The following is a 27,785-nucleotide window of genomic DNA, read 5'->3' as shown; positions in this document are numbered from 1 at the left end:
CTCAGAAAATGCTTTGCTGTGTTTCAGTAAATGCATTGCCATTACTTTTTCTTTTGAAGACAGTATGATATTTCAAGCCACACTGTTGATGACACTTTGGAAAACGTTATTTCTGGTAACTATGATGCAATCAGTTTACTTAAAGAAAGCTTTTCAAATTTATGAGTCAGAACAAATTGCTCCACAAATAATAACATAAATGCAGTCATAGATGTTTCATCAGTGGGCTCAGACTCTAACTAGTTAGAGCCCATATCATTACTTACTCACAATTTAATAGCTTTATTTGGTGAAACAGAATACACATGCAAAATGTCAGTGAAGTAACAAAGCCATTTCAGCATTGTCTTTTCCTTAGGTTCTCCATTTATCTGTAAAACCTTTGTGTCTGTTGCACGTCTGCGTACCCATCAAATGATTTTTTCATTGCATTGTAAAATATAATTATACAACATTTAAATACCAGTCAGCCCAAAAAAGGCAAAAGTATGATTTTTTCAGAGTGTAAATAGATGCAGAAGAGCAATATGCTGGTACAGAGACAACCCACTAATTTTCTCCACATATTTACCTGATTTGATGTGCTAGAGTGTAGATTGTGGTTTCTTTACTTAGATTAATTATCTATAACTTTCATTCTAACATTTAAGAGGATTCCTAAGACCCACAAGGGCTCAATTCACTGTTACATCAGTAATTTCAAAAAATTATGTATCACATAAATTGCCTAAGTAAACTACGCTAACAACCACCAGGGCTTTTATAAGCCAAGCTGTGTGACTCAAATGTGCTCAGTAAGTTATATGTTTTAGATGTTTATCTGGGGAGAGATGGCTAAGTTATGGCATCATTTACTTGGCTCTGTCCATCAGAGACATAAGTGCCAGACAAGGGGTGAATTTCCATTTCCAATCCCATCCAATGGTCTAAGTTTCACATGGATGGGGGAAGCCTATTTCAGAAAATGGGAATTCTCTGAGTTACATAGCTGTCTCTCTAATATGTTCTTTTTATGTCACAAGCAAAATTTAAAATCTAGTAGTTTTAATGCCATTTGTTTTACAGATGTGCAAAAGCTCAATATAGTAGGGTCCATGGATGCTTTGTATGCCAGGCATAGATCACCTTTCAGCAGTCTGAAGAAGACTGAGTACATTAAGGATTTAAGGAGATCTGCATATGACATTGTGTTTATGCTCTTTATTCTTTTTGTAAGGAACCTTTGTGGAGGTTCCAGTTGCTGCATGTGTCTGGTCAGGTACATACCGAAGGGGATCATTATACTGAGTGATGGGTTTGATAAGTACTAAGAATAGTGGTACAATAATTTCCCTCGACTAGAGGCCATGCCCTTACTAATAAGTTGAGCAACACAGAAGGATTTCCTTACTTCCTCAGGCACATGTTGGTCAAAGGCAAGGTTACTGTCTACATGTGTTCCCAGATCCCTGATTAGTGGGTCCACTCTGACGGGAGAGTTCTGATATTTATGGGAGTTACACTTCCTGATTTTAGACTTGTTTTTCCTTTTGTTACATATCCTGTTTAATAGAGGCCACGGTGGTGCAGCAGTTAGGGTTGTCGCCTCACAGCAAGAGGTTCTCCCGTTCGATTCTTGGCTGGAGCGCCTTGTGTGTAGAGTCCGCATGTCCTCCCCACGGTCGAGTGACATTAAAGACATGCAGGTAGCTGCGAGCATGAATGGATGTGCCTTCTTTAAAGGTTGGGCATCGGGCTGGCAACTCGGCAGCGTAAAAATCCACTGCCAGTCATTAGCGGACTGGAGTTCCACTGTGGCGACCCCTAACTGGAAAAAGCCGAAAGAAGATTTTATATACCCTGTTTAATCTGGGATGCTGTCAAGGTGGTTTGTTTTTGGAGTTAGTTTTGGCCTTACATCTGGTAGGTACAGTAACCTCGATGCAGCCATTGACATGGTTGTACAGAGTTTCTGTGAACAATTCTGCATAGGCTGCTGTGTTCTCTAGGTTTAAAGGGGCATTAAATTTTGACAAACCACCACTTAATAAAAGGTAGTTTGCCTTAAAATAGTTCCTAACTATTACTGGGTTAATTGGGGATACCAAGTTGGTTTTGATTATGAAGGAGAATCCCATGACCTCTTGCATATTAAGTTTAAATGCTTTATAATGAATATAGAGTTATGGGCATGATTCTGTAACTGGAGTGTAGAAATGAGAGGGGGGGGGTTCACCTGGAGATGTAACTGCTCATGAGTAACCATTTATATTAAAGACCTATGCTGAAATATTTCATTGATACTGACTTCTCAGGAGTTATTTCGTCTTCTAATATCACATGTGCATTATTGTGCTTATTTTATTTGTCTGACCTTTGCACTTCTGCCTAAGTCATGTGATCTTACTTAGTCTCCTTTTCTGTCGATGAGTAAAAGCCCTCTAACCAAAGGCAGGAGTTACTCCTGAAGTTTTAAATATCCTGAAGCACACGGAACTAAATAGTTCAAAAGATGTGTTCACATTAACATTGTCAGCCGTCATCGCTAAAAATAACATTTCAGGGTGTACCTCTCAAATGTACTTCATTACGAGGACCATACCTCTTTTGGGGTCTTAAAAAGTTAATGTTCCTCAAAGTTCCAGATTGAAAGGGTTTGTCACACATTCAATTTTGGGAATATTTTTAACTGATCTTCTTCTTTCTTCTTCTTCTTTCGGCTTTTCCCGGTTAGGGGTCACCAAAGCAGAACTCCGGTCTGCTAATCATTGGCAGTAGATTTTTACAGTACCGAGGTGCCAGCCTGACACCCAACCTTCAATGAAGGCATGCCCATTCACGCATGTCTTTCGAATGCCACTCGACCGCGGGGAGGACATGCAGACTCCACACAGAAGACGCTCCATCCAAGAATCAAATGGGAGAACCTCTTGCATTGAGGCGACAATGCTACCACTGCACCACCGCAGGTAAATAGAACTGAATCATTTTAATTAATTAAAAGATCTTGTTGTATGAGTAAAACAAGCATATTTTAACCATCCTGTTTGAAGTTGTTAGTAAGCAGTTAGTATGTGTTCCACGTTTTGCCCATTTGTTCCACATTATGAGAGGTAGTGTTCCTCATTTTGGAGTTGGAAGGTTGAGAGCTATGTTCCACAGGTCTGGAGCTACAGCTGACACCAGGCAGAGGCTTTTGCCTGACACTGAATAATCCAAACAAGGATGTAAAAGGCAGGGCTTCTCACTATAACCTCTGGGATTGCGATTCTTCTTGGGCCTACATTGTTGGGATTTGATTAGTCAGTTAGGAGGGTGTATGCAGCTCATTGGTGCAGTGATCTAGGAAGTAAAATTACTCTAATATCCCTTGAATTATGCATAGACTGAAATGACATACAACTTACCATTGATGGCTTATTATTCAGTGTTAAGACTAGAATTTTGAACCCATTTTGAAAGAGTTCTTTGTGCACTTTTTTGTCCATTGTTATGAGCACTCACAGAGTCTGTGGTGTGAATTTTCTTGTATAACTTTAGTATACAGAAAAAAATCTGCATGGCATCCATCTGTCACATCCTGTAGCTTTAGTGTTGTATGCTGCTTTTGCAGTACATTGGTTTAGTATATCTGAAGATCATGTGCACCTTGCCAAATACCACAGTCAAGGTTTACCCCCACTTCCAGGAAGAGCAGACTTGTCAGGATTGGGGTGAACTGGTGTTTATCCATCCAGTTGTGAAGGTTAATTTTGATGGAGGCAAGGGTGTCACTCTGCTAGCAAACAGGGACAGTTTGTTCCATTGATGGGGCAACCATTGGATAATGAATCAGTCCCTCCAATGTGTTTTATTTATAAGTTTGTGGAGGTTCAAATCCATGGTTTAGGTGTTTATTTAGCCATTTGTCCTGTGAAGGTATAAAAAATCCTTTAGGTCCACCTTGTCATACCATAGAAAACACACCCAGTGGCATGACAAAATTCAACATAAATTTTATAAGTTGAAAAGTTGTAAAAAAATCACTCTTCTGTGTTTAGCTCTGTCAGTAAATTTACTTCTTAGGCTCAAAGACACAGAAGCAATCTTCAGGCAGACTGGGTATAAGTTGAATTTGTTTTAAAATAATCCATTTATAAAGGTAAAACTAGAGAAACAAAGATTTAACCAGTACGCAAGACAAGCCACAGAGTGTAACTACAGGTGTACAGTTGTTCAGCACTACATCAAGAAGCAGCTTGAAAGAAATACCTTACTTGCCCTTATTTAACTGTGACATACACAATATAGGCCCACAGTGGAAAAGGTGGATAGCTAGGTTTAACAGTTATGTCAGAAAAGAAGACCAAACTTCTTTTGCTAAATATACCTGGAAGATCCCAGTGAAGAGTTTGTTGATACCCAGGAAGTTATAAAAGCACAACAAAACTAAGAAAATGTATAATTTGAAATCTTAAAGTTCATAACTGCATTACAGGGAGAACTTACAACAACAAGCTTGCATTAAACGAGAGAGAGAGAGTGTGCTGACACGCAAATGTGAATTTTCACATATAGCTAGAGATAAAGATATAGGTTATTCAATCTTGCACTTCAGGAGTAGTTAAGTGAAAGGGCCTGTCTGAGGTAGATTTATTATCAGAAATCATCTTTTGTTGTAATAATATTTTATCACTGGAAATCGCCCTTCAGTTTGCAAGATCATTAGTTGTATCAGATATGCAAGCAAAGAAAATAGAGTTGTATGAGACAAGATGCACAAACACAACAGAAAAGGGCAAAGATATGTCAAATGATGTGCACAAATGGACACATGAAAGTAAGCGACAAGTGCTAACTTTGCCAGTAGTTATTACAATTTTTGAATAACAAACATAACAACATCATGGAGTTTTTGAATTACAAATATAATGACCTTCTTTGAGCTTTTGAATTACAAACATAACAACTTTCCTAAAGTTTTGAATTACAAGCATAACTTTCTTTGACGATCTGATAATTGGCATGTATATCTCTTGCCATTGCTGCTTATAGGTTCATAGGTGCATAGGATGTTACTAGTCTATTGACCCAAGGGTCTTTACAAGCCTAGCCATAAAGTCCCAATGCAATACTAGATGAGAGATATTCTCTATGCCCAAGATTTTCCTAGCAAGGATTACCCATGTCCAAGAGAGAAGCAGGAGCAATCCCAGGCTGGAATTTACAGTTTCCCATCCAGTTGTCCAGGTTGTGCTTAAACAGGGTCATGGAGGTGCTCTGCTTGACATGGATTGAAAGCCTATTCCAGAGGAGTGGCAACCTCTGACAGATGTAGCTCTCTCTCTAGCAGGTCTTATGTCACAGGCTAGACTGAGGTCCCTGGAATGGGTGAGTCTAGTCCCATTTGACTTATGGATGTGCAACATTTTCATTAGATTTGGGTCAGAGATAGCTCTGTAAGCCAGACACAAGTTGCCTCTAAGTAGGCTGTGCGCTACTAAGTACAGTGACAGCAACTTCAGTCTGTCTGTATAAGACATGTGCTACAGACCCTGAATTTTCTTAGTTAGAAATCTCTGAGGTCTCTGAAGTTGCTGCAGGTGTCTGGTATGGTACATACGAAAGGGAGCATTATATTCAGTAATAGGCCTGATGAGGGACAAGTACAGGGGAGTTGTGACCTCTTTTGCTCTTGAGGCGATGACTTTGCTAATCAGATGAGTGACATAGAATGCCTTCCTTACCACAGTAGACACATGTTGTTGAGGTCACAGTCAACTTGTGTTCCCAGGTCTCTCACTACTGAGTTGGTACTTAGGGTATTATTATTTATTTTATAATCAGCAGGGACATTGTTTTTACACAAGGGAATGATGATGCAGTTACTGTTGCTGGAATGCTGTTACTGTTTACTGGTGCTAAGATTATCGTGCTGATGACTCTTCCGTCATTATAACCTTTCATATGCCTTTCTGAAAAATAGGTCTCAGATCTGTTGTCATCATCAGACCACCATCCACTTTCCAGTGGAAACTAACTGATAACCTCTGTTCTTTTCATTGTCAGTCTCTTCTAAGGAATCAGTGAGGTCCCATACCTGCATGGTAATAAATAAATATGAGCATTTCTTTCATGTAATCTTTTTTTGTTCCATTTAGTTCTTCCATTAACAGCCATATTGCACTGTATTGTCCTTAACAATTTATCCGCCACATTAGCTGCTGACAACTTACCTGCTGATTTCCTAAAACTAACAGCAGACGGAATAGTCTATCCAATATCAATTATTATCAATAGATCCATCACTGAACAACAAGTCCCTCCCATTTGGAAAACCGCTCATGTTATACCTCTACATAAAGGTGGCTGTTCAGCAGATCTCTCTAACTACCGACCAATCACAATATTATCACTATTGTCCAAAATACTAGCAAGGGTCATCCACAAGCAAGTCGCTGACTACCTACGTGCTAAAAAACTCTTAACGATTACTCAGCATGGCTTTCGATCATTTCATAGTGCATCTGCCACTCTAATGTCTTTCACCAATACTGTTAACTATCACACAAACAACAATAATGATATAGCCATTATCTTCCTTGACCTATCAAAAGCCTTTGATATAGTTTCTCATAGTAAACTTCTAAATGTTCTCTCTAAACTAAACTTTTGTCAATCTACCCTTGCCTGGTTCCAGGATTACCTTACTGGATGCCAGCAAGCAGTCTTATGGCAACAGACTTTATCACCCTTTCTGCCATGACTCTAGGTGTCCCTCAAGGCTCAGTCTTAGGCCCACTATTTTTTTCAATATTTACAAATAACTTTCACATCGCAACCCCAGAAGCCTCTTTCATCTAATATGCAGATGATTTAACAGTGATATATGCTGTTTCCTCAATTGAAAAACTGCAACATTTAACCCAGCAATCCTTTCTAGCAGTAGAGACCTGGCTTACATATTCCTGACTAATTTTAAACCCCAAAAGAAACAACCTTATTATCTTCCATGCCACCAAATCAGCCTCACCAACTAACACTTTCCACATTGTACCACTAAATAACACCATCATCTCCCTATCACCATACACCAAACATTTAAGAGTTGAAACTGATTGCAACTTAAAATTTGATATTCACATTTCCCAAACAGTAAAAATAGTACACAAAAAAACTCAGAATGTTGTATAGGAACAAACACTACTTCACTAAAAATACCAAAGCTACCATTGCCCAGTCTCACTTAATCTCCACACTGGTGCATGCAGCTCCCATACTCATAAATCTAAAAAAAAATCAGAGCTAGCAAAACTTGAATCCTGTTACAACAAAATTGCCAGATATACTACAAACCTACCAGCTAGACCTTACCATTGTATAGCACTCAAGCACCTCAACTGGCTAGAGCTTCCCCACCTTCACTACAACCAGTTAACCATGGCCCATAAAATCCTCAATGAACCTGAGAAAACACCTGCCCTACAAATATTACTTCAACCTTATGCTACTAACACAGAACCCTGCACTCCACTAATAAACACCACATAAAAATCAATATAGCCGAAAACGAAGAAGGAGATTCCCTTTTCTCAAATTATATAGGAAAAATTTGGAATGCACTACCGGACAACATTACATCAGTCATATCACTAGCCCAGTTTAAAACAACACTAAAAACCCACTTATTCAATAAATGGCTATGTCCTTGCTCTGTTCCAGACTAACCTCTCCCTCTGACTATGCTACTACCTTTGCTTTCCTTACTGACTAAACAATCTCCGTCTGTCTATTCTATTCCCTACGCCTCTTTGCATACCAACATTACACAGTACTACACCATTGTAGAACTGATGACATATTAAGACTAGACGTATTAATTTCTTTGCAAACTATATTCAGAAATGTAAAGTAATATTGGTCTCTCTATTTACTTACACAGAAAAAGACTATATCTATATATTTATAAGGATGTATTGTGTCTTTACATATTGTTCAGTCTTTTGTTTCTTGTTGTTATTGTTTGTCTTTCGGCTTTTTCCCAGTAAGGGGTCGCCACAGCGGAACTCCGGTCCGCTAATGATTGGCAATAGATTTTTACAAAACGCTGAGGTGCCAGCTTGACGCCCAACCTTCAACGAAGGCACGTCCATTTATGCACGCATGTCTTTCGAATGCTACCCAACCGCGGGGAGGACATGCAGACTCCACACAGAAGGCATTCCCAAGCCACGCCGAGAATTGAATGGGAGAACCTCTTTCTGTGAAGTAACAATGCTACCGCCGTACCACCGCGGTATCTTTTGGTTAAAACCTTTCATGTATTATCTACACTTAGTAATCCATTAGTTAACCTTTAACTATAGCTGCTGTCCAAGCTCTGTCTAAGATATTCTTTTAACTTCTTTGTCCAATGTATACTACTGTTAAATTTGTATTACTGTATCTTCAATGTGGAGTGGAGCTTTTCTTTCCGGGCCTCCACTGAAAAAGGACGTGTCCAGTCGCACTTTCCTGGTAAACAAATGTAAGATAAATAAAATAAAAAAATAAAATTTGTGACACACTTTTCATTTTGATTGCCCCATTTTATCTTTAAAACCGTAACAGCTGCTAATAGCATTCCTACATCTTCCCACACATTCACTTGGTTTTATTTCTTGCATTCCCCTGGTAAAATCTGTCTCATTCCTCATAAAATTTTCCACTCTCTGAAAATAAACAGTGTTTTGTCAGCTAAACTACAAATTTCCCAAACCCTTACTCCCTCTACTAGCGGCATACAGTGTACCATGGTTCTCCTTATTCAGCTATATTGTCTTCACTGTCATTTACATGTACTTACATAAACTGAATACTCTATCTAGACCAGCAGTAACAGAATCTCTCAGCTGTACATTGCACCCCCCTCAAATTGGTGGTCTTACTGGTCAAAGATTGTAATCTGGTGGTCAGTGTCCAATGCTAAGACAGAGCTATACTTTATTTTCTGAGCACTGCCAACCAGTAAAAATGTTCCAAAAAATTCACACTTACTTGTACCTCCCAGTCTTTAAAATACTTGCAGATAGTTATGTAAGCTTAAACTCAGGTACTGTACTCCCTAACAGATACGGCCACTTTATCACATCAGCAGGAAGATATTGGGATAAAAGATAGCTTTAATGTAATATGAACAACATCAGTACCAAATCACCACCTCTTGAAGTCTGTCATCTGTAAGATCATCCAGCTATTTTGGCAATATTTAAAATCTAAATGTTATCATACTAACTGATATGAACCTGAATTCATTGATCTCCCTTGTTGTCCATTGTAATGGGTTTCCTAACCTTCATAATCTTGAACAGGTAACTTCTGTTCCTGCTAGGCACATTCTTGGTGGTGTGATAGCAGTGAGCAAGTACCACAAATGTTTTAGGTATGTGTTCTTGCCTAGCACAATAACTGACCATTATTCATTATCTGGTCATTTAGGAAGCTTAAATCTGAACCACTTTTTATAGGCTGCTCCTTGTCTATGAGGAAAGAACAGAGTCTGTGTTACGGCTAGAAAAGGTTAGTTGGATGCTTCTCTTCAGAGAAACAGCCCAATCAGCTGACTTTTATACCATCCTTAATCTGCTGATTCATACCCAAGAAAGTATCACCCCTACTAAGGTCAGAAGATCCAGGAGTAACAAGATTTCATGGCTGACTTCAACACTTTTGAAAAGGACTGGCATGATCCTGGTACCGGGAAAAATAGATATCAGAGACTTGTGGATCATAGAAGAACTTACAGAACTCCCTCCAGTTCAATTAAATTGGCATATATAAGAAGACTAAATCATTTTATCATTACAGGCCATCAGTCTTGAGTAAATATAAAAGAATGTTGCCCCAGTGGTGGTTGATTATGAAGAGATCCAAGAGTAAAATTTAACTCAGAGCAGAATTTAGAACCTGTTTTCAAAAGGGTTTCTTTCTTCTTTGTACGCTTTTGTTGTTTGTTGTTGGTGTGATGAGCTGAGGCGCTCCATGGAGTGTTTTGTAAAGTGAGTGACTCTCTTTTAAAAGATATATGATATTGCTCATATTATTCAGTGAGCCGTAAATTGCTACCTATTAGAGTGGCACACCTAACAACCGGCTGTTGTTTCACTGTAGTTTTATTCTTACAGCATAGTGCGTCACCTTGTCAAATTAAAAAAGACATATCTTCAGGAATGACACAAGTCTGTATGAATAAACATAAGAAAAATGTTATCAGAAATATTTGTTTCATAGATGACCTGTTGTGATAAACAAGAAGCAAATAAAGACATCTGCAATATCAGATACTAGCTCATGTCATTTAATGACGTAATTGGGTCTGCTGTGACAAGGCTGCAAGGGTAAATGAGATTTGGCTAGGAATCCTGAGGGCACTGATATCATTGGTTGTCTTGGTTAACATACCTTTTCAATGTTGCTTAGACAGCATGAAGAATGCCTGTGGACTGGCACACTTGGGTAGTTGTCCCAGTTTTTAAAAGGGCGTATTCCACTTAGTGATGGGCCACATTCCTCAGCCTTTCTGGAAGAGCCCACACAAGGGTGCTGGGGAAAGAATATACATCCAATAGTCAAGCATCTGATTCGGGACGAGTGATGTGGACTCTGCCCTGGCTCTGGAAATGGAAACCAAACTTTGTACTTGTACAGTTGATAGAGAGGTCATGGCAGTTTGGAGTGTTGTCTACATGTGTTTTGTGAATTTACAGAAGGCACTGTGCACCCTACAATGTGTTATGGGTGGTGCTGGCAAATTATGGGGATTTCAAGGCTGCTACTGCATACCATTTAATTCTTGTAATGGAGAAGTGAGTGTTTCATCCGTATTCTTAGTGTTAAGTCAGATATGTTCAAGGTGGGATTAGGACCACACCAAAGGTGTGTGTTTTCTTGATTTTCATAGACTAGATATCAGGGTACACCTGATGTTTGAAGAGTATCCAGTCTGGGGACATAGTGGTTGCATCTCTATTGTTCAATGATAATTATGTCTTCTCTCTGCATCAAATGACCAGGATCTCCAGTGCGCACATCAGTTTTAAACTGTTGAGAGTGAAGCTGTTAAAGTGAAAATCATAGGTCAGGGTTCTATCCCAAAAAAAGAGTGAGAGTTCTACGATCGGCATTGATTTAGTGAAATCTGAGCAGCTGGTGTTTGAGTTAATAAAGTAGATCCCAGAATCACAGGATAAAGCTGTTCATTTACCAGATGGCCTTTTTCACAATCCTCAAATCTGGTCATGATCTTTGAGAATTGACAGAAAATATGAAACCACATGTACAAGGGGTAGAAATGAGGTTCCTCTTGAAGGGTAGTTGGACTCACTTTCCATGACAAGGTGAAGATGATCTCAGAATAGGGCCCATGCTCCTACAGTTTGACAATGGTCATCTGAAGTGGTTCAGGTACCTGGTGAAGGAGTATCAGGCATTGCTCACCAGGATAATGCCAAGGGACAGGTCCAAGACAAGTTGTAGGGGGTGTAGGTCTTAGCTTGGTGGGGATGAGTAGGACATTCCACAAGATGAACTGATTCACTATTAAGCAAGCTGCTGCAGCAGACTTTGCTAACCCAGAGATGTGAAATTAATCATGCACAGTTCCAGTGACCACCATCCTGTACTCAGTCCATCATTCTGTATCTAGGAAGGTAGATATAGTGACACATGATTCAGAGCTGTGATGGTTCAGGAAATCAGGCTGTTGCCACTATCACCTTTATATCTCCAAAATTTAGTACGAAAGGAGATACTCAGATACCAGCTACTTTAAAGAAAATGGGTTCTGGAGTGATCCGCAACGTGTTACAGTTCCAGGGTTAATGACAAGCCTTATCCTATGCTTACAGACTGTATAGATTAGTCAGTTACCCAAGGCTTTGATCTGGCATTAGCCCTAGTAAGGGAATGTGTGGGAATGGATTGTCACAATCCAGCCTGAAACACTGGCAGTTCCCTGTCCATCTCCCTTACCCATGAGATCCAAAGCCCTGAGGCTGCATATACATTTGAGGTGGATTTGCCACACCCATGGCCTCCACCACCTTGGACATATATTAATTAGTGGTAAATACAATTTCATGTTTCAGTTGCTCTGGTACATACTTCTTAACAGCATTCTGGAGTAGAGAGTTGTTTGCCGTCGGTCACGTACTGTGCCACAGTTAACTGTACCATGGTGCATATGGTAAGATTTATGCTCTGCATCATGGAATGGTAGGTCCAGTTTGCAGAGAAGAGCACAGACATCCATGGTAGCAAATTCTTGAATTCCAGTGTTTGTCCATCTATTGCTAAACAAGCCACATAGATATTAAAAGTGTAGATAATGGAGATTTGTAAAACAATGTTCATGAGGCATTTTAGCAGTACACTTGCACAGTTTATCAAACTTAGTGCAGAATTATCACATCTCATTTTATGGTCTTCAGTCTTCTCTGCATGACACATGCATCTGAATATTTTTTGTTTCCTGCCTAAAACAAAAACTCTGATTTTATAGTGTCGTGTACTGATGTTAATGTAGCTAAATAGAGAGGAAATCATACTATAAATAAAAATTAACTGAATTAATTATTTGGAATAATGGTTCTAAGTGATTGTGACAAATTACCTCATGAAACAGTGATGGAAGAGGTACAGTAAAAATGTATATTTGAGGAACTGTGATAATGAATGTAGAAATGTGCAATATATGTATGCATTGAAATTAGACACTAGTGTGCTAGAAATATTTAATACAGAAAACCACTGTTAATTTGGACACTAAAAGTTGATTTCTTACATTGGATGTACTTATCTGGACCTCATTTGAGTCACTGGAAGAATTAGTGAGGTGGTGAAGCTTGAATAACATGATGTTATTTAAAAGAAAATTTAATTATATATATTTTCTGTAACATGAAATTAGCAACTGTATTACAGTGCTTCAATAACTAGCTTAATATTGAGAATAGGAGCCTTCCTTCCTTATTACCATATTTTCTAACTTCTGTAATCATAATTAAATCCACTATTTCTCCTCCAAGTAAACAAACTACCATGGCAACCCTGCAGGTTTTGTGCACCATCCCTCATCTTTACTAACAGCATGCAGCACAGCAGACTTTGAACCTCCGCATGAAGGTTCCAGAAAAAGGTTCATGACAGATTCTCCATTTATTATGTCTCATGCACAAACTGGTAGCCATCCCGTGGAGTTTAGCCAGTGCTCTTGCCGGATCAAAGAGATCACAGGTGGGTTTAACCCAAAACAATGAGAATACATAGCTCTGTGGGAAATGAACAGTAGCTGCAAAGATGGAGAAAGTATATTAACCTATCACTGGCAAAGGATAACATTGAAAAGGTTTGATTGCAAAATATTATTACAAATCGCAAGCTCATTAATAAGACTGTCACAAAATACCCTGTTTTTATTCCAGCTACATGTACTGGCAAATTAGAAGGATACAAGACCTGACAAAAGGGTCTGATTTTTGTCACCCTGCAGAATTTCATTTTTTTCTGTTTTTTTCAGTCGCACAGTTTTGGAATCCATGCAGCTTGTTCTCTAAGATCTTGCTTGATAACTAATATGATGTAGTAACTAGGCAGCCCTGACACTACCTGACAATGATTGCAGTGTAGAAACTCTATCACACTGCCTGGTAGTGTCAGTAGTTCAGGAACTCTGGCACCCCTGGCATTGTCTGATAATCTCTGTGGTCCTGGAATTCTGACACCCCTGGCATTGCCTGACAGTGACTGTGGTTCAGGAACCCTGGCACCCCTGGCAATGCCTGATAATGGCCGTGGTTCAGAAACTCCGACACCCCTGGTATTGCCTGATAATGGCATTGGTTCAGGAAGTCTGGCACCCCTGGCATTGTCTGATAATGTCTGTGATCCTGGAACTCTGACACACCTGGCATTGCCTGACAGTGGCTGTGGTTCAGGAACCCTGGCACCCCTGGCAATTCCTGATAATGGCCGTGGTTCAGGAACTCAGACACCCCTGGTATTGCCTGATAATGGCATTGGTTCAGGAACTCTGGCACCCCTGGCATTGTCTGATAATGGTTGTGGTTCACAAACTCTGACAGACTGGCTTTGCCTGACAATGGCTGTGTTTCACTAACACTGGCACCCCTGGTATTGCTTGATAATGGCTGTGGTTTAGGAACACTGGTACCCCTGGCATTGCCTGATAATGGCTGTGGTTCAGAAACTCTGACACCCCTGACATTTCCTGATAATGGTTGTGGTTCAGGAACTCTGGCATCCTTGACATTGCCTGGTAATAGCTGTGGTCAGGAACTCTGACACCCCTGGCATTGCGTGATAATGGCAGTGGTTCAGAAAACCTGGCACCCTGGCATCGCCTGATAAGGGCTGTGGTTCAGGAACACTGACACCCCATTCCTGGTCTGTAGGTACTTGCAATACTTCTCTTTGTCATTTAATTGCTTTATGTGAACCTGCTAATAAGCATTTTTCAACTTCATAATCCACTCAAGTTTTGTACTTACAGGGACACAGCTCAGATAATAACTGAGTTTTGAACAACAGTATGAATCCATCAATCTTTTTCTCCATTTCAAAGAGTTGATGATTTTCCCTGACTTCCTTTCTCAATACCCCATTTATTTCCCCATGTAATTCATCTTCTCCAGCCCTTGGCATAACTTTAAGTATTCCTAAGGTGAGCTCAGGGAGGATCCTAAGGTGAGCTCAGGGAGGATCCTAAGGTGAGCTCAGGGAGGACAGAAACCTCCCATGCAGCAGAAGGGCAAAAGATCGTTTGATCTTGATTTTCAGTATGAATACACACCATGAAAGTGGGGCCTCATGATCCTTCTGGCTTTTTGGGTTTTAAGCAGAAAGTGTCAGAAAATTTACCACAGGGATAACTGGCTTGTGACGGCCAAGCGTTCATAGCGATGTTGCTTTTGGTCCTTCGATGTCGGCTCTTCCTATCATTGTGAAGCAGAATTTACCAAGCGTTGGATTGTTTACCAACTAATAGGGAATGTGAGCTAGGGTTAGACCGTCATGAGACAAGTTAGTTTTACCCTACTGATGACTGGATTGTCATTTGAACACAGATTGTGATATATGTAGCATCTGATGATTTAATCTGTGTTGGTAGTAGTCAGCTGTCAGAGTCATTTTATTGGGGTATCTGCTTGGAGACAGGTGTGTCTGGCTGTCTTGTATAATACACAAGACATTGCTTTCACTCTTGACTAGAAGTAGTGGTGGTTGGCTATGCTTTAGGGCATGGATTCCTAAATAATTCCTAAATATTATAAGCAATAATGCATAGTTTGCTGCTACAACAGCTGCAGATATCATGCAGAGTGTGCATGGCTTGCCCCTGCAGGAGCTGCAGTTATTATGCAGAGTAAGCACAGCTTCCACCTACAGCAGCTGCACTTATCTTCCAGTGTATGCACAGCTTCTACCTGCAGCAGTTGTAGTATGCATGGCTTGTCCCTGCAGGAGCTGCAGTTATTGTGCAGAGTATGCATGGCTTGCCCCTGCACCAGCTGCAGTTATTGTGCAGCATATGCACAGCTACCACCTGCAGCAGCTGCTGTTATCATGCAGAGTATGCATGGATTGTCCCTGCAAGAGCTGCAGTTATTGTGCACAGTATGCACGGCTTGCCCGTGCAGGAGCTGCTGTTATAATGCAGAGTACACACAGCTTCTACCTGCAGCAGCTGCAGTTGTCATGAAGAATATGCATGGTTTGCCCCTGCAGCAGCTGCAGTTACCATGCAGAGTATGCATGGTTGATCCTTGCACTAAAATGTTTATTCTCAAGTCATCTGGGATACAGTTCTTCATTATACTGCAATTAGCACCTTTAGGAATCCCTTCTTTCATGACAGTCCCAACATTTGGATCATATTTACAAAGACTTCATGTGAAGCTGCCACTATCTCTAACTTAACTTTCCTTAGTACAGGTCATACTACTTCAACGAAGAGTCCCCTTGTAATTTTAACTCATGCTGTGCATGTGGCCAAGCAGCTCCCATGGGTTTTCTTTATCCACAAACTCCTTGAGGTCCTGCTTCCATCTACCCTTGATATCTCCTGGTCTGGTGAGCATTGGTGAGGGAGAGTCTTCTGAAGATAGTGAAGCTGTCATCAGAATCAGTGACAGACTCATGATAATCAGGCTGTTTATGTTTGTATCCACTGCTTCATAGCACAGTTGTGATGGTGAGGAAAAGGGGACTCCAGGTAGCAGTTTAAAATCTCCTTGATAAAGTGAGACAAAGTGAACTGGGAGGACACAAATGCTAATTTTGGGACAGACAGAATAGGATACAGATTAAAATAAGTAGAGTCCATTCTAGATTCTTTTTTAACAAACAGCTTAATAGTGGTCAAATTATGGTTTGCCAAGAAGGAAAGTCACACAATTACACACAAGAATACTCAGCATGTAGCTGTGTTAGACTTGCTCCTAATAAGAAAATGGCACTGGGGTCAAATCAGAAACTGCAACGTCATCCATAACAAAGTAGCCATCCCCCAGCATATAACCCTGATGTCCACAATCAGCTATAAATAGTGGTCAGAATGGGCTTTGAGGCAACAGAGACCTACAAGTTGACAGACGTGTTCAAGGAAATAGCCATGTGACTCTTGTACCCCAAGAAGATGTGTTCAAGGAAATACCCATGACTTTTGTACCCCAAGAAGAGGTGTTCAAGAAAATAGCCATGTGACTCTTGTACCCCAAGAAGAGGTGTTGAAAGAAATAGCCATGTGACTCTTGCACCCCAAGAAGAGGTGTTAAAGGAAATACCCATGACTCTTGTACCTCAAGAAGAGGTGTTCAAGGAAATACCCATGACTCTTGTACCTCAAGAAGAGGTGTTCAAGGAAATACCCATGACTCCTGTACCTCAAGAAGAGGTGTTCAAGGAAATAGCCATGTGACTCTTGTACCCCAAGAAGAGGAGGAAAATGATGTAGCCAAAGAAGAATGACAGCACCTCAAAATGGCATGTATGAGCCCAATGTAACGAATATTCAGTCAAACTATGAATGGCAATAAGGTACATAAGAAAGTCTGGCAGTGAAATGCTTAAGTCCAGGAAGTAATCAAAAGAAAGAAGGCATGCAGGGTGAAGGAGGAGATGGAACTACGGACCAGGTTAAGATGGAATGCCGGACGACTAACAAGGAGGCAAAGAGGGCAATCAGAATGGCAAATAAGGTGTCAGAGAAACTCTGCCAGCTTCTGGAAAGTGACTTATCAGAGGACACAAAGAACGTTTATTAGGCTGCAAGTGAACGACAGAAAGATAATAGCCATCAGGCACCACTTATAAAGGATGCCAACCTCAAACTGATTGGCAGGCTCATATGATGCCACTGTGCAAGTGCACAACAACAAAAGGGATACTCAAAACAATTGGGAGTACAGAGGTATCAGACTCCTGTCACATTGTGTGAAAGTGATGGAGAGTGTGACTGACAACTGAATACACAGAGTGGTAGAAAAATGGTATCAGGATTCAGTACAAATGATCCAATGTTTGCAGTGAGACAGATAATGGTGAATGAGCCGGAAATGAGGAAAGAGTCCAATCTGGAATTCTTAGATTCAGTGAAAGCATATGACAAGGTTCCCAGGAAGCAGATTTGGGCAGCACCGTGATGGCTCAAAGTCACAGAAACATTGGTAGAATTAGTGCAGCCGATGTACAAGGACCCAATGGCTCAGGTACAGACAATGTCTGGACTCAAGGAGAGGTTCTCAGAGGGAGTGACTGCATCAGGGTTCAGCTCTGAGTTCCCACTCCTATTCATACTGGTGAATAACATTGGCAAACAAGTTGGAAGGGGTGTCTACAAAGCTGCCGTATGGAGATGATGTGGCACTACAAGCAAACTCTGAACATGAGCATTAGCAAAGGATAAGGAGCTAGAATGCAAGACTGCAGACATATGGGCTGCAACAGAATACAGACAAGACAGAGGCCCAGGAAATAAGAAGCCGAAAACTGAAATGCAGAAATAACGGACCAGGTTAGTATCTTCAAGTATCTGTGAGGTATGACTGAGAAGAAGGGAAATACAAATGAGGGGGTCAAAGTCAAAGCCAGAGGTGTTGCATCCAACGGACATGAGGTACCAGGGGGTAGTTTTAGGAGAAGAACGTCAAAGAAAAGTAAGGTGTCCACATCAGTGGTGTGATTGATAGATATAAAGAATATTATCTGTATGGGAAATATGCCAAGTGCGTGTCTCTCTGAATTTGATCTTCTCTTTTTTTTCTTAATTACAGTTGTAAGTCAGGCTGACTCACGTGATTTTGCAATGCACTCAAGAGATCCTTGAATATATGATTAAATCTACTGTATGAATCTTGATATGGCAAGGAGTAAGATGACAATGCAGTTTTGTAGCACGTATGATATCATGTGCTTACTTTTAAGTCATACATAAGGACAATACAATAAGGGGAACATTCCATATCCTACAGACAAGTTACACAAAAGCAAGATGGAAACTATGCATTGTGATTTCATTTGTCTGGAATAAGGATCAACACGGAGAAAGTTTTATGAATAATAAAACTTAGATATGCCATTAAGTGACGTGTGTCTCAAAGTTTTTCTCAATGAAATCCTGGCAATATCTGACAGTGACCAGTGTTTCTGTACAACACTGAATTATGGGTAGTGAAAACAGTGCAGTTCTGGAAGCTTGAGATGAAGGAGAGAAAGTGCTTGAGATGGCTGATATTTTGCACGCAGTCGGACAGACAAAAAAGTGAGGGTATGAGAACAGAAGCCAAAGTAGATCCAGTTATGGTAGGTGGAGTGGTCACACATGCTGAAAATCACATGCCAGTGTGGTAAAGCAGAGTTGGGAGAGACAGGAATAAGTCAAGAGAATACCAGGACAGCCAGCCAAGAGATGGGTGGGTTACATAACAGACCTGTGGCAGTTGGGCATGACTGATGAGAAAAGCAGGAAAGCAGCTCTCAAATGAGAGAGGCTGTTGTCACACCTCAACCTCATGTAAAAATAGAGGAAAGAGGGATTCATGATAACAATGACAATGAAATCAGATGCAGTGGTTGTTAAAGATCTAAGGAATATGAGAAATCCTTTTAGTATATATTTTCATTCTTTCTTAAAGTTGGAGGAGTTACCAGGAACTGGCATTGTGGTTATATAAGCAAATGCTGAATTTTCAAATTGACAGGGCTGGTTATCATTGAACGACTGACATGTGGCCTGCAACAAATGTCAGTCAGTAAACTCCTGTTGCTGGCCTGCACTTTCTACAACATTTACTAGGATTCAAAGTACAATTATAATAAGGATGGTGGTGAGATGCAGCCCCCCCCCCTTCCCTCAGTCATAGATTTAAAAACAGTGTGTTGCAAGATAGTGAAAGGAATTCACTAGCTAATTCTTGTGATGAGTTGTGTACTAGCCAGATGATGGCAAGCATTATTCTGACTGGCAGTTTACCAGCTTTGTTTTAGGGAATCAATATGTAAAACACCAGCAGTAAAAATGCAAGAAAACTAATAATGCTTATACTAATTGTTGCCCCTTTTGTGATTTTTTAACACAATATACAATGTTATTGATGATCTGCCTTGGCAAGTTCATACAAAATATTTATAAAATGATTGATGTGTCAACAATTATTAGCCCTTTTTAGACACTAGCCTGCTGAAAGTGTTTCTCACGTTTAGACTTGCCAGTAAGGTGTGGTTTGGATAGAACGATTATTAAATGACACCATGTTTGCATTTGTGCTCTTTTATTACTTGCAAGAATGATTTATCTTCAAGGACAGCTAACATTTGGCAGTACCTTAAACACAGAAACAGTGAATATTTGGCAGTAACCTAACCGTAGAAACCGCTAACATTCAGCAGTAGGCTCTCCATGTAGATAGCTAATATTTGGCATTCACCTAACCACAGGGACAGATAACATTTATCAGTAAACTAACATCAAAGACAGTTAATATTTGGCAGTACCTTAACCACAGACATAGCTAACATTTTGCAGTAGTCTAACCATAGGGAGGGCCAGTTAACAATTTTGTAGTAACATAACCACAGAAACAGCTAACATTTAGCATTAACAAGTACAAGGGCATCTAATATTTAGTAGTAACATAACCACAGAGCTAGCCAAGACAAAACATTTACAGCTAAAATTCTGGAACATCTTTATATTCGGAAAAGCTTTCTAAGACTGGTACAGTGCACTCTTTTGGGGGGGGGGGTGCTAAAAATAATCAAACATGGCATATGCTATACATACATATTTATTTATTACACTTTATTACCCAGGTTAATCCTACTGGGTGTAGAAAAAAGAAAGGAAAGCATATTTTCGCAAAGCATTAAAAGAAGCGGCCGACCACTGCCTCTGGGACTGTCTTCCATTCCCAGTAAACTTACAACTGAAAATATACGTAAAGTATATAGTACTTTAAGTATATTTATATACTTTCAAGTATTCATAGCTAATCTTTGTTACCACTGTTTAAAACCTTGTGTCCTTGTCATCAGAGAAACATTACTTAGGCTGGAAAAAACAGGTATCAAGTTTCCTGCAGATAGTCCTACTATATATAGACAGTGCTAACAGACTATGGCACCATCAGTTTCATCACGGACAATGTACAATTCAACCTGGACACAAGTGAATCCTCATAAGTAATCTTAATTGCCCTCAAAAAGTGGTATCTCTGAGCTGCTGAAGCTCTACTTTATCTACCACTGGATAGGCCTGTCTACCAGTCTTTTTAAGAAAACTTTACAATGGTAATCAAAACATGTCGACTCATACCTTAACTGATAGTGTCACCTCAGATGGTCTCCAATGTTAAATATATGACTTTTCACAATGTGGCACCATTGTATAAGACTGTGAGGCATATAGTGGAAGCTGACAGTGTTGGTGGTTTACTTACCAGGAGCCCACACCAATGTAAATTATGTGGCTTCCTATCAGAAGTGTAAGAGTGGTTTATCTATGTCACAGTGCCTCACCACGGTGCAAGTTATGCTTTATTGATTTTATTAAATTAAGAAAGATAACTGCAAAAATATAAAAAAAGAAAATGTTTTTTGCAGGGGGTCAAGTCATCTGCAGCTCAGTGTTCAAGACTTCACACCCTACTCCCTACATACATATCAACTCCATGGTCAAAGAGCAGCTGAAAAAGTAAAAAAAAAACACTGCACCACACTGCCTGCTCACACAGTTAGAGTGCTGGTGGTTTTGATGAACCACAGTCAAATAAAGCAGAAACCACTTGGTATAAGTACGCCTATAGGAATGTAGGATTACCACTCAAGATTTGATAATGCAGTTTTCACCACTTTCAAACACAAATTGCATTTATGATAAAATGCAGCACTTTCTAAAGCTTACTGTTACTCACATTCATCATTCTTGCAGGGTGCTGAACCCCCTCATACATGTACCTACTTGGGGATGGGGGGGGTGCATCTCCAACCCTCTTTTACATATTTATGACAACCATGAGATCTCTGTACCTCAGAGCAGGGAGGATACTAAACTATAGCAGTTATGGATTTATTATATATTACCCTATATTTACATTTTTGCTATTCCGACGGTCACAGTTATGGTCATCTGAATTCCAAAAGGTACCCATAGGATGTTTTGTCAGATAGCCTTAGGATCCACTTAGTAGGTTTTGCTGTGAAAGCTTATACACAGACCTCCTACAACCCAAGACAAGCATTGGGACCACTCGCTGAACAGATATATACACGGCCCTCCTACAACCCAAGACAAGCATTGGGGCCACTCACTAAACAGACATGTGCGCAGCCCTTCTACAACCCAAGACAAGCACTGGGGCCACTCGCTGAGCAGACATATGCATAGCCCTCCTACAACCCAAGACAAGCATTGGGGCCACTCACTAAACAGACATGTGCACAGCCCTCCTACAACCCAAGACAAGCATTGGGACCACTTGCTGAACAGACATACGCACAGACATACTACAACCCTAGACAAGCACTGGGGCCACTCGCTGAACAGATATATGCACGGCCCTCCTACAACCCAAGACAAGCATTGGGGTGACTCATTAAACAGACATGTGCGCAACCGTTCTACAACCCAAGACAAGCACTGGGGCCACTTGCTGAACAGACATATGCACAGCCCTCCTACAACCCAAGACAAGCATTGGGGCCACTCATTAAACAGACATGTGCACAGCCCTACTACAACCCAAGACAAGTATTGGGACCACTCGCTGAACAGACATACGCACAGACATACTACAATCCTAGACAAGCACTGGGGCAACTCGCTGAACAGATATATGCACGGCCCTCCTACAACCCAAGACAAGCATTGGGGCCACTCACTAAACAGACATGTGCGCAACCCTTCTACAACCCAAGACAAGCACTGGGGCCACTTGCTGAACAGACATATGCACAGCCCTCCTACAACCCAAGACAAGCACTGGGGCCACTTGCTGAACAGACATATGCACAGCCCTCCTACAACCCAAGACAAGCATTGGGGCCACTCATTAAACAGACATGTGCACAGCCCTACTACAACACAAGACAAGCACTTGTGCAACTCGCTGAACAGACATATGCACAGCCCCTCATATAGCCTTAAAACATTATCAGATTTCAGAAACCACTCAGTAGTGTGCTGTCTGAGTGAATGTTCAACCCTCATCACATAGCAAAACCACTGCCACCAGCAACCTAAAATCTTCTACCTCCTCTAGTCTACTGATTTTGATGGCCTGGTATAAAACAGCATAGTTACAATTAGATTTAGGTCTTTAATGATGAGATGTAAGTTCTCCTGCTAAGGGGGGAAAGGCCATAAAATATGGCAATAGGGAAGAGGAGTTATCTATACTTCTTGCATTCAGTTCCAGAGCAGTTTTCATCAAAATGAATAACCTTATGCAGCCTGGTGAAAAAATTCTATCCTTGACCACTCCCGGATGAAACAGACTACAATGTAATATGCAGATGTAATATATACTGCATAAGGTAGCCAGCTCCCTTAATAAAAAACAACACACCACTCATGGCAACATGTCCACTACAGACTGTGCATGTCTGCTGATGATATATTTGGCTGTGTAGGGATGAAACGCTGTCTGTTCTGTTCTTTTGAACTTTGATTGCTTGCTTTTTGGGGCTGTCTGGAATCATGGATGGACTTGCAGTTGAAATGTTCTTCAGCTAATACATTGTGAGCCTTGGTGCATTTGCACCAAGGATGGCTTCAGTTTTGCACCAGTTTGATTTAGCTTCCCGGTCTCCGAGTTGTGATGCAGCAACATTTGGTTAATGCTTGTTATAATGAATTCGGATGGAAGTTTTATCACACTGGAATTTTCCTTTGTTTTGTTCATGGTCCATAATTGTGGGAGTTATCAGGCTGTTGGACAGATTTGGCAGTCTTTAACTGCTGACTACCCTTATTTGGAGTAATTTGATTTTCATCTGGGACTTTCAAAAAGCTGGAGACCTTGAACTCTGGAATCAATCTTGCATTACCCCCATACATAACTGGGTAACCATTTGAAATGTCAGGACCTGCTAGAGTGAGTCCCAAAATGTAGAGACTGAATGGACAAAAGGTCGGACTTGTATATATATTAAGGTCTAGATGCCATTTCTTGGGACATTCCCTTTTCTCTAAGGTATGATGACCTTGAAGCATATACATTCTGGGGGTGTGGTGCTGTACACGGGTGGCTTGCACTGAAGCTGAATACAGGGCCCCCCCCCCTGCAAAAAGAGGTATAAAAAGGAGTTAAAAGAGAAGAGTGATTTTTGAGATTCGCTCTACTCCTGTGTTTTTGGTCTTTTTTATTTGGCTTTTCGGCAATCAGCATTTTGAGTGCCAACATTTCAATAGGAAGCCACATAAAGGCAGATAATCTCTTGAACTAACAAACTATAGACATATAGCCATCTTGCCACCCCCAAAAAGATTCGTAATAATGTGTCTACATACAGTTAACTTGTTTCTTGTTGTTTACTATACATGATTACTTTCCAGAACACAAATGAGTATGATTTTGCCCGCAACTCAGAGAAACCTTTGCCAGCTTTTATACGTTGTTCACTTGAAACACAAAACCAAGCTGTAATTGTCTCATCCCTATTTTCAGACTTATCAAAAGCATTTTATACAGTTTCATACACAGACTCAAAGAAATGGACCTTAGCAATACTACAATGGATTGGTTCACAAGTTACCTCGACCAACAAATGTAGCATATTCAGTGGACTTAAGAACTGTCAGCTCCTTAGCAGGTAACAGTAGGTGTGTCATAAAGGTCTGTATTAGGACCTAAACTGCTTAATGTCTTCATAAACAAAATGTATATAGCCTCCCATTCAGTAAATCAAATATAATATGCAGATCGGGTAACATTACAATGTGGAACCTCTTCAAGCATCCCTAAGCCAGCCTATAGCATTCCTTTTCAAAAACAGAAAATTAGCTAGAACAATCTAAATTTTTTCTTAATGCTATTGAAAGTCATCTAGTGTTAAAGAAAAGACTCATCTAATTTTATATGTACCTGAAACCTAATAGTTATGCTATAATCCATCCACAACCCTTTTGTCCCATTTTTGCACATGGGGTTGGGGTCATAGCTCTCAACCTTGCAGAGCAGGAAATCTGGACAATGCCATAAATAATGGGGGGAACAAAGACCTAAAAATAGGGACACTTTTTAAAAATTGCTCTTATAAACTTAGAAAGTTGATACAGTAACATGTTTTGCATTAGCATGAATTTTCTGAAGGGTATGAAGTCTGAGGGTCTATATCACTCTGTCGAATGCACTAAATGTTGAACACCTCTTAGTTGACCCTATTTGTCGAATATTCATCCGTCGAATGATCATTTCAGCAAAACCTTTTCCCACGGTAAGTAACAAGTTGGCTAACCTACCAACCAAAACAAAAACAGCATTATTTAAAGCCCACACTGATGGGGGGCTGTGCCCCCACAACCTCCAATGTGGGGAGCTGCACCCACACCCCCCTAACTAAATATACCAACTTCGAGATCACACTACAGTGGGGCAAAGAGCAAGTTTCCGATAATGGACAACTGGTTACCTACCATGGGAAAACGTTCATTGAAATGATCATTTAACGGATGAAGACTTCAACAAATAGGGTTCAACAAAGAGGTGTTCAACATTTAATGCATTTGACAATATAATATAGACCTGAAGTCTGAAACTCAAATGTGTGTCATTATTTTCTGTCCTCAATGATTCTGCAATGATTTGCCAGAAAATTAAAATTTTATGCGGAACAGACCAAAAATGTAAGGCAAAAATCTGGACATTTGAGAGTATGCTCGTGGTGTCATTTCAACAGTGACAGTCATCTAGAGCCAAGGTTCACACCTCAGGGTGGCTAGTAGTATTAGTAATAAAACTGAGCCAGTACAAAATACAAATCTACTGGGAATAATAATTGGCTATTATCTATGTTTTACTCAACACACTCAACATTTGTTAAAAGAAAACAAAATAAAAACTAAAAAAAAATAAACATAAACTAGGACTTCTTTGTCTAGACAACGCTTTCCTAACAAATCTTGCATGCAAGACCACAGTTTGCAGAACTCTACTCCCAAATCTCTTCTATGTCTCATCAATCATCATTAACTTGCAGTCCTGTTAGCAAGCAAAATAGGAGCAAAGTTATTGAAAACTGCAACGTTTTCAGTTACATCAACAACAGACATATCTGCCTTCCATTCAAGATCCTTAAATAGTTGGAGCTGACAGCCTAATAACCCATTCTTAGCTTAAAATTGCCTGCAACATCCTCTTTACCCCACCCCTACAAAAGGCCTTGCCAGTTACCACTACCCAGTACTTAAACTGGCATAAACCCACAGAGGTCTACTTTCATTAAACCAGCTTCTAGTATTGACTCAGAAAATCTAACATCTGTAACAGGAACTGTTTGCGTACAATGTATGTTTCTGAACTTTGGAACTCAATATCAACAGATATTAGAAAAATAAAATCATCCCATCTAAAATTTAGAAACTCAGTAAAATAATCTTCGAGTCAGTGGTCATGGCCTTGTAGTAAACCCAATCACTAAGTCTCTCATCTTCTGCCTTCAAATCAAAAATATCAAAATAATCTCAAAGTTCTGTTCCAGTGATCATCTGGTTATATGTCTCAAGTGAGTATGCAACTGTTTTGGATACAAACATTTCGTAGGGAAGTACTAGGCTAACTGCCCCTATGGACCATTTTAAGGCTAGCCAATTTCACTTTCAAAGGGTAGAATCAAAGTCTGTACTTTCTGTTTTCATGGTATACACCTTAACCACTATACCAACCTTTAACGTGTATAGTATACACTTGCTCATATTCCTGTCTGTGTGTAAAAATGACACATCTACAATTCCACATTTTGTCTTCTATATAACTGAACTCATTGTAATGTATAACTGAATTTCTATAATTGCTTTTTTATTTAGTTGTAATATTCTAAGATAAACAAATATGTGAAAATGTTGAAATCTTGGTCATATATCGTTAATGCAAGCTAGCTGATCTACAAATTATATTTTAGAAAGTATATATGCTGGTAATTCATGCCAAATGTTCTACAAATATGTGTTCACATAAATGATCTGCATAGCGCATATCATACAATGTTTCCATGTTAAAAAGTGTCTACTTGTATGATAAAATGTACATCTGTGTTGCTAACTCATGCTGAGTCTGAAAGAAAAAGGTAATTTGGAGCCTTTTTCCCTGATCCTCTGCTGTCAGGGACATTGCCAGTATGCAAAAATAAATAAATAAAATAAAGAAAATTAAAACTTATCAAGCTGAGGGATTCAAGTATGGGATGATATGTGATGCATGAAAATCTGTATGGATAAGGTGTTTTTTCTAAATGTCTATCACAATATAAGGAATCTTAGAATGGTGATACATTCATAAGAAAATTTCTAGAATTTCTATAGTTTTGTGCTATCATCACACCTGAAACAGCCCTTCAGTGCATTGCTGACTATAATATTTAGAGACAGTCATCAGATAAAAAACAGTTATTGGAATAATATAATAAATTCATATTTGAAGAATTTTCTCCTGGATGTAAATTGTACATGGTCTATTGCTAAACAATGAAATTAGAAGGACAACCTTTTAAAATACCTTATTATCCAAAGTTTTCTAAAGCTATCCATAATTATGTCTATTCTTGCAGTCCATGAAAGCCCCGTAGGAAGTAAATCAGTGGTCTCTGAGTTTATTCGACCCCTTCATATCTCAGATGACAAACAAGAACCACTGTCTGTCAAGCCTGCATTTTTAACCCGCTCCAGATCCAGCAGTCTGAGGCATCAACCACGGTCCGTGGTAAGGCATGTGGTTTTTCTGCATTTCATATTGCACTTTAATTTATACACTTATGTTTAACAGTATTTTATGTGAGTAGTCAGGTGTGTGTGTACTTTCCATGTATAGTTTATCATGTGTGTCTGATCATGTGTGTAGCTGCTGTATATGGGCTGATATTTACGTTTTGTGAATGGAAATAACTTGACATTACTCTAACATAGATTTACTCATTTGTAGCAGTAACTCATGAAGGTAAGTCATGTGTAGAACACGTTTATAGAAATATATCCTTAGGCGCCATTATCCTTTTATTGTTAGCGGAATGTTCTGACAATATCTGTGTAAATAATGCTAGGCAGCAATTTCTTATTATCT

The 27,785-nt window shown here is 39.8% G+C and overlaps 1 protein-coding gene across 12 annotated transcripts in view; it reads left to right on the top strand.

Moving 5' to 3' along the window:
• LOC122799590 (RIMS-binding protein 2-like) overlaps positions 1-27,785 on the top strand; it is a 2,967,700-nt gene that overhangs the window by 2,062,413 nt on the left and 877,502 nt on the right. For all 12 annotated transcript variants that reach the window (XM_044068753.1, XM_044068745.1, XM_044068749.1 and 9 more), the window contains one exon: positions 27,277-27,428. In XM_044068753.1, the coding sequence (XP_043924688.1) occupies positions 27,277-27,428 (152 nt within the window). The remainder of the gene's footprint in view (positions 1-27,276; positions 27,429-27,785) is intronic.

The sequence above is a fragment of the Protopterus annectens genome, chromosome 4.part0, assembly GCF_019279795.1.
Source record: "Protopterus annectens isolate FY-2018-M chromosome 4.part0, PAN1.0, whole genome shotgun sequence".
Taxonomy (NCBI): domain Eukaryota; kingdom Metazoa; phylum Chordata; order Ceratodontiformes; family Protopteridae; genus Protopterus; species Protopterus annectens.
This window is presented reverse-complemented; position numbering and strand designations above follow the sequence as displayed.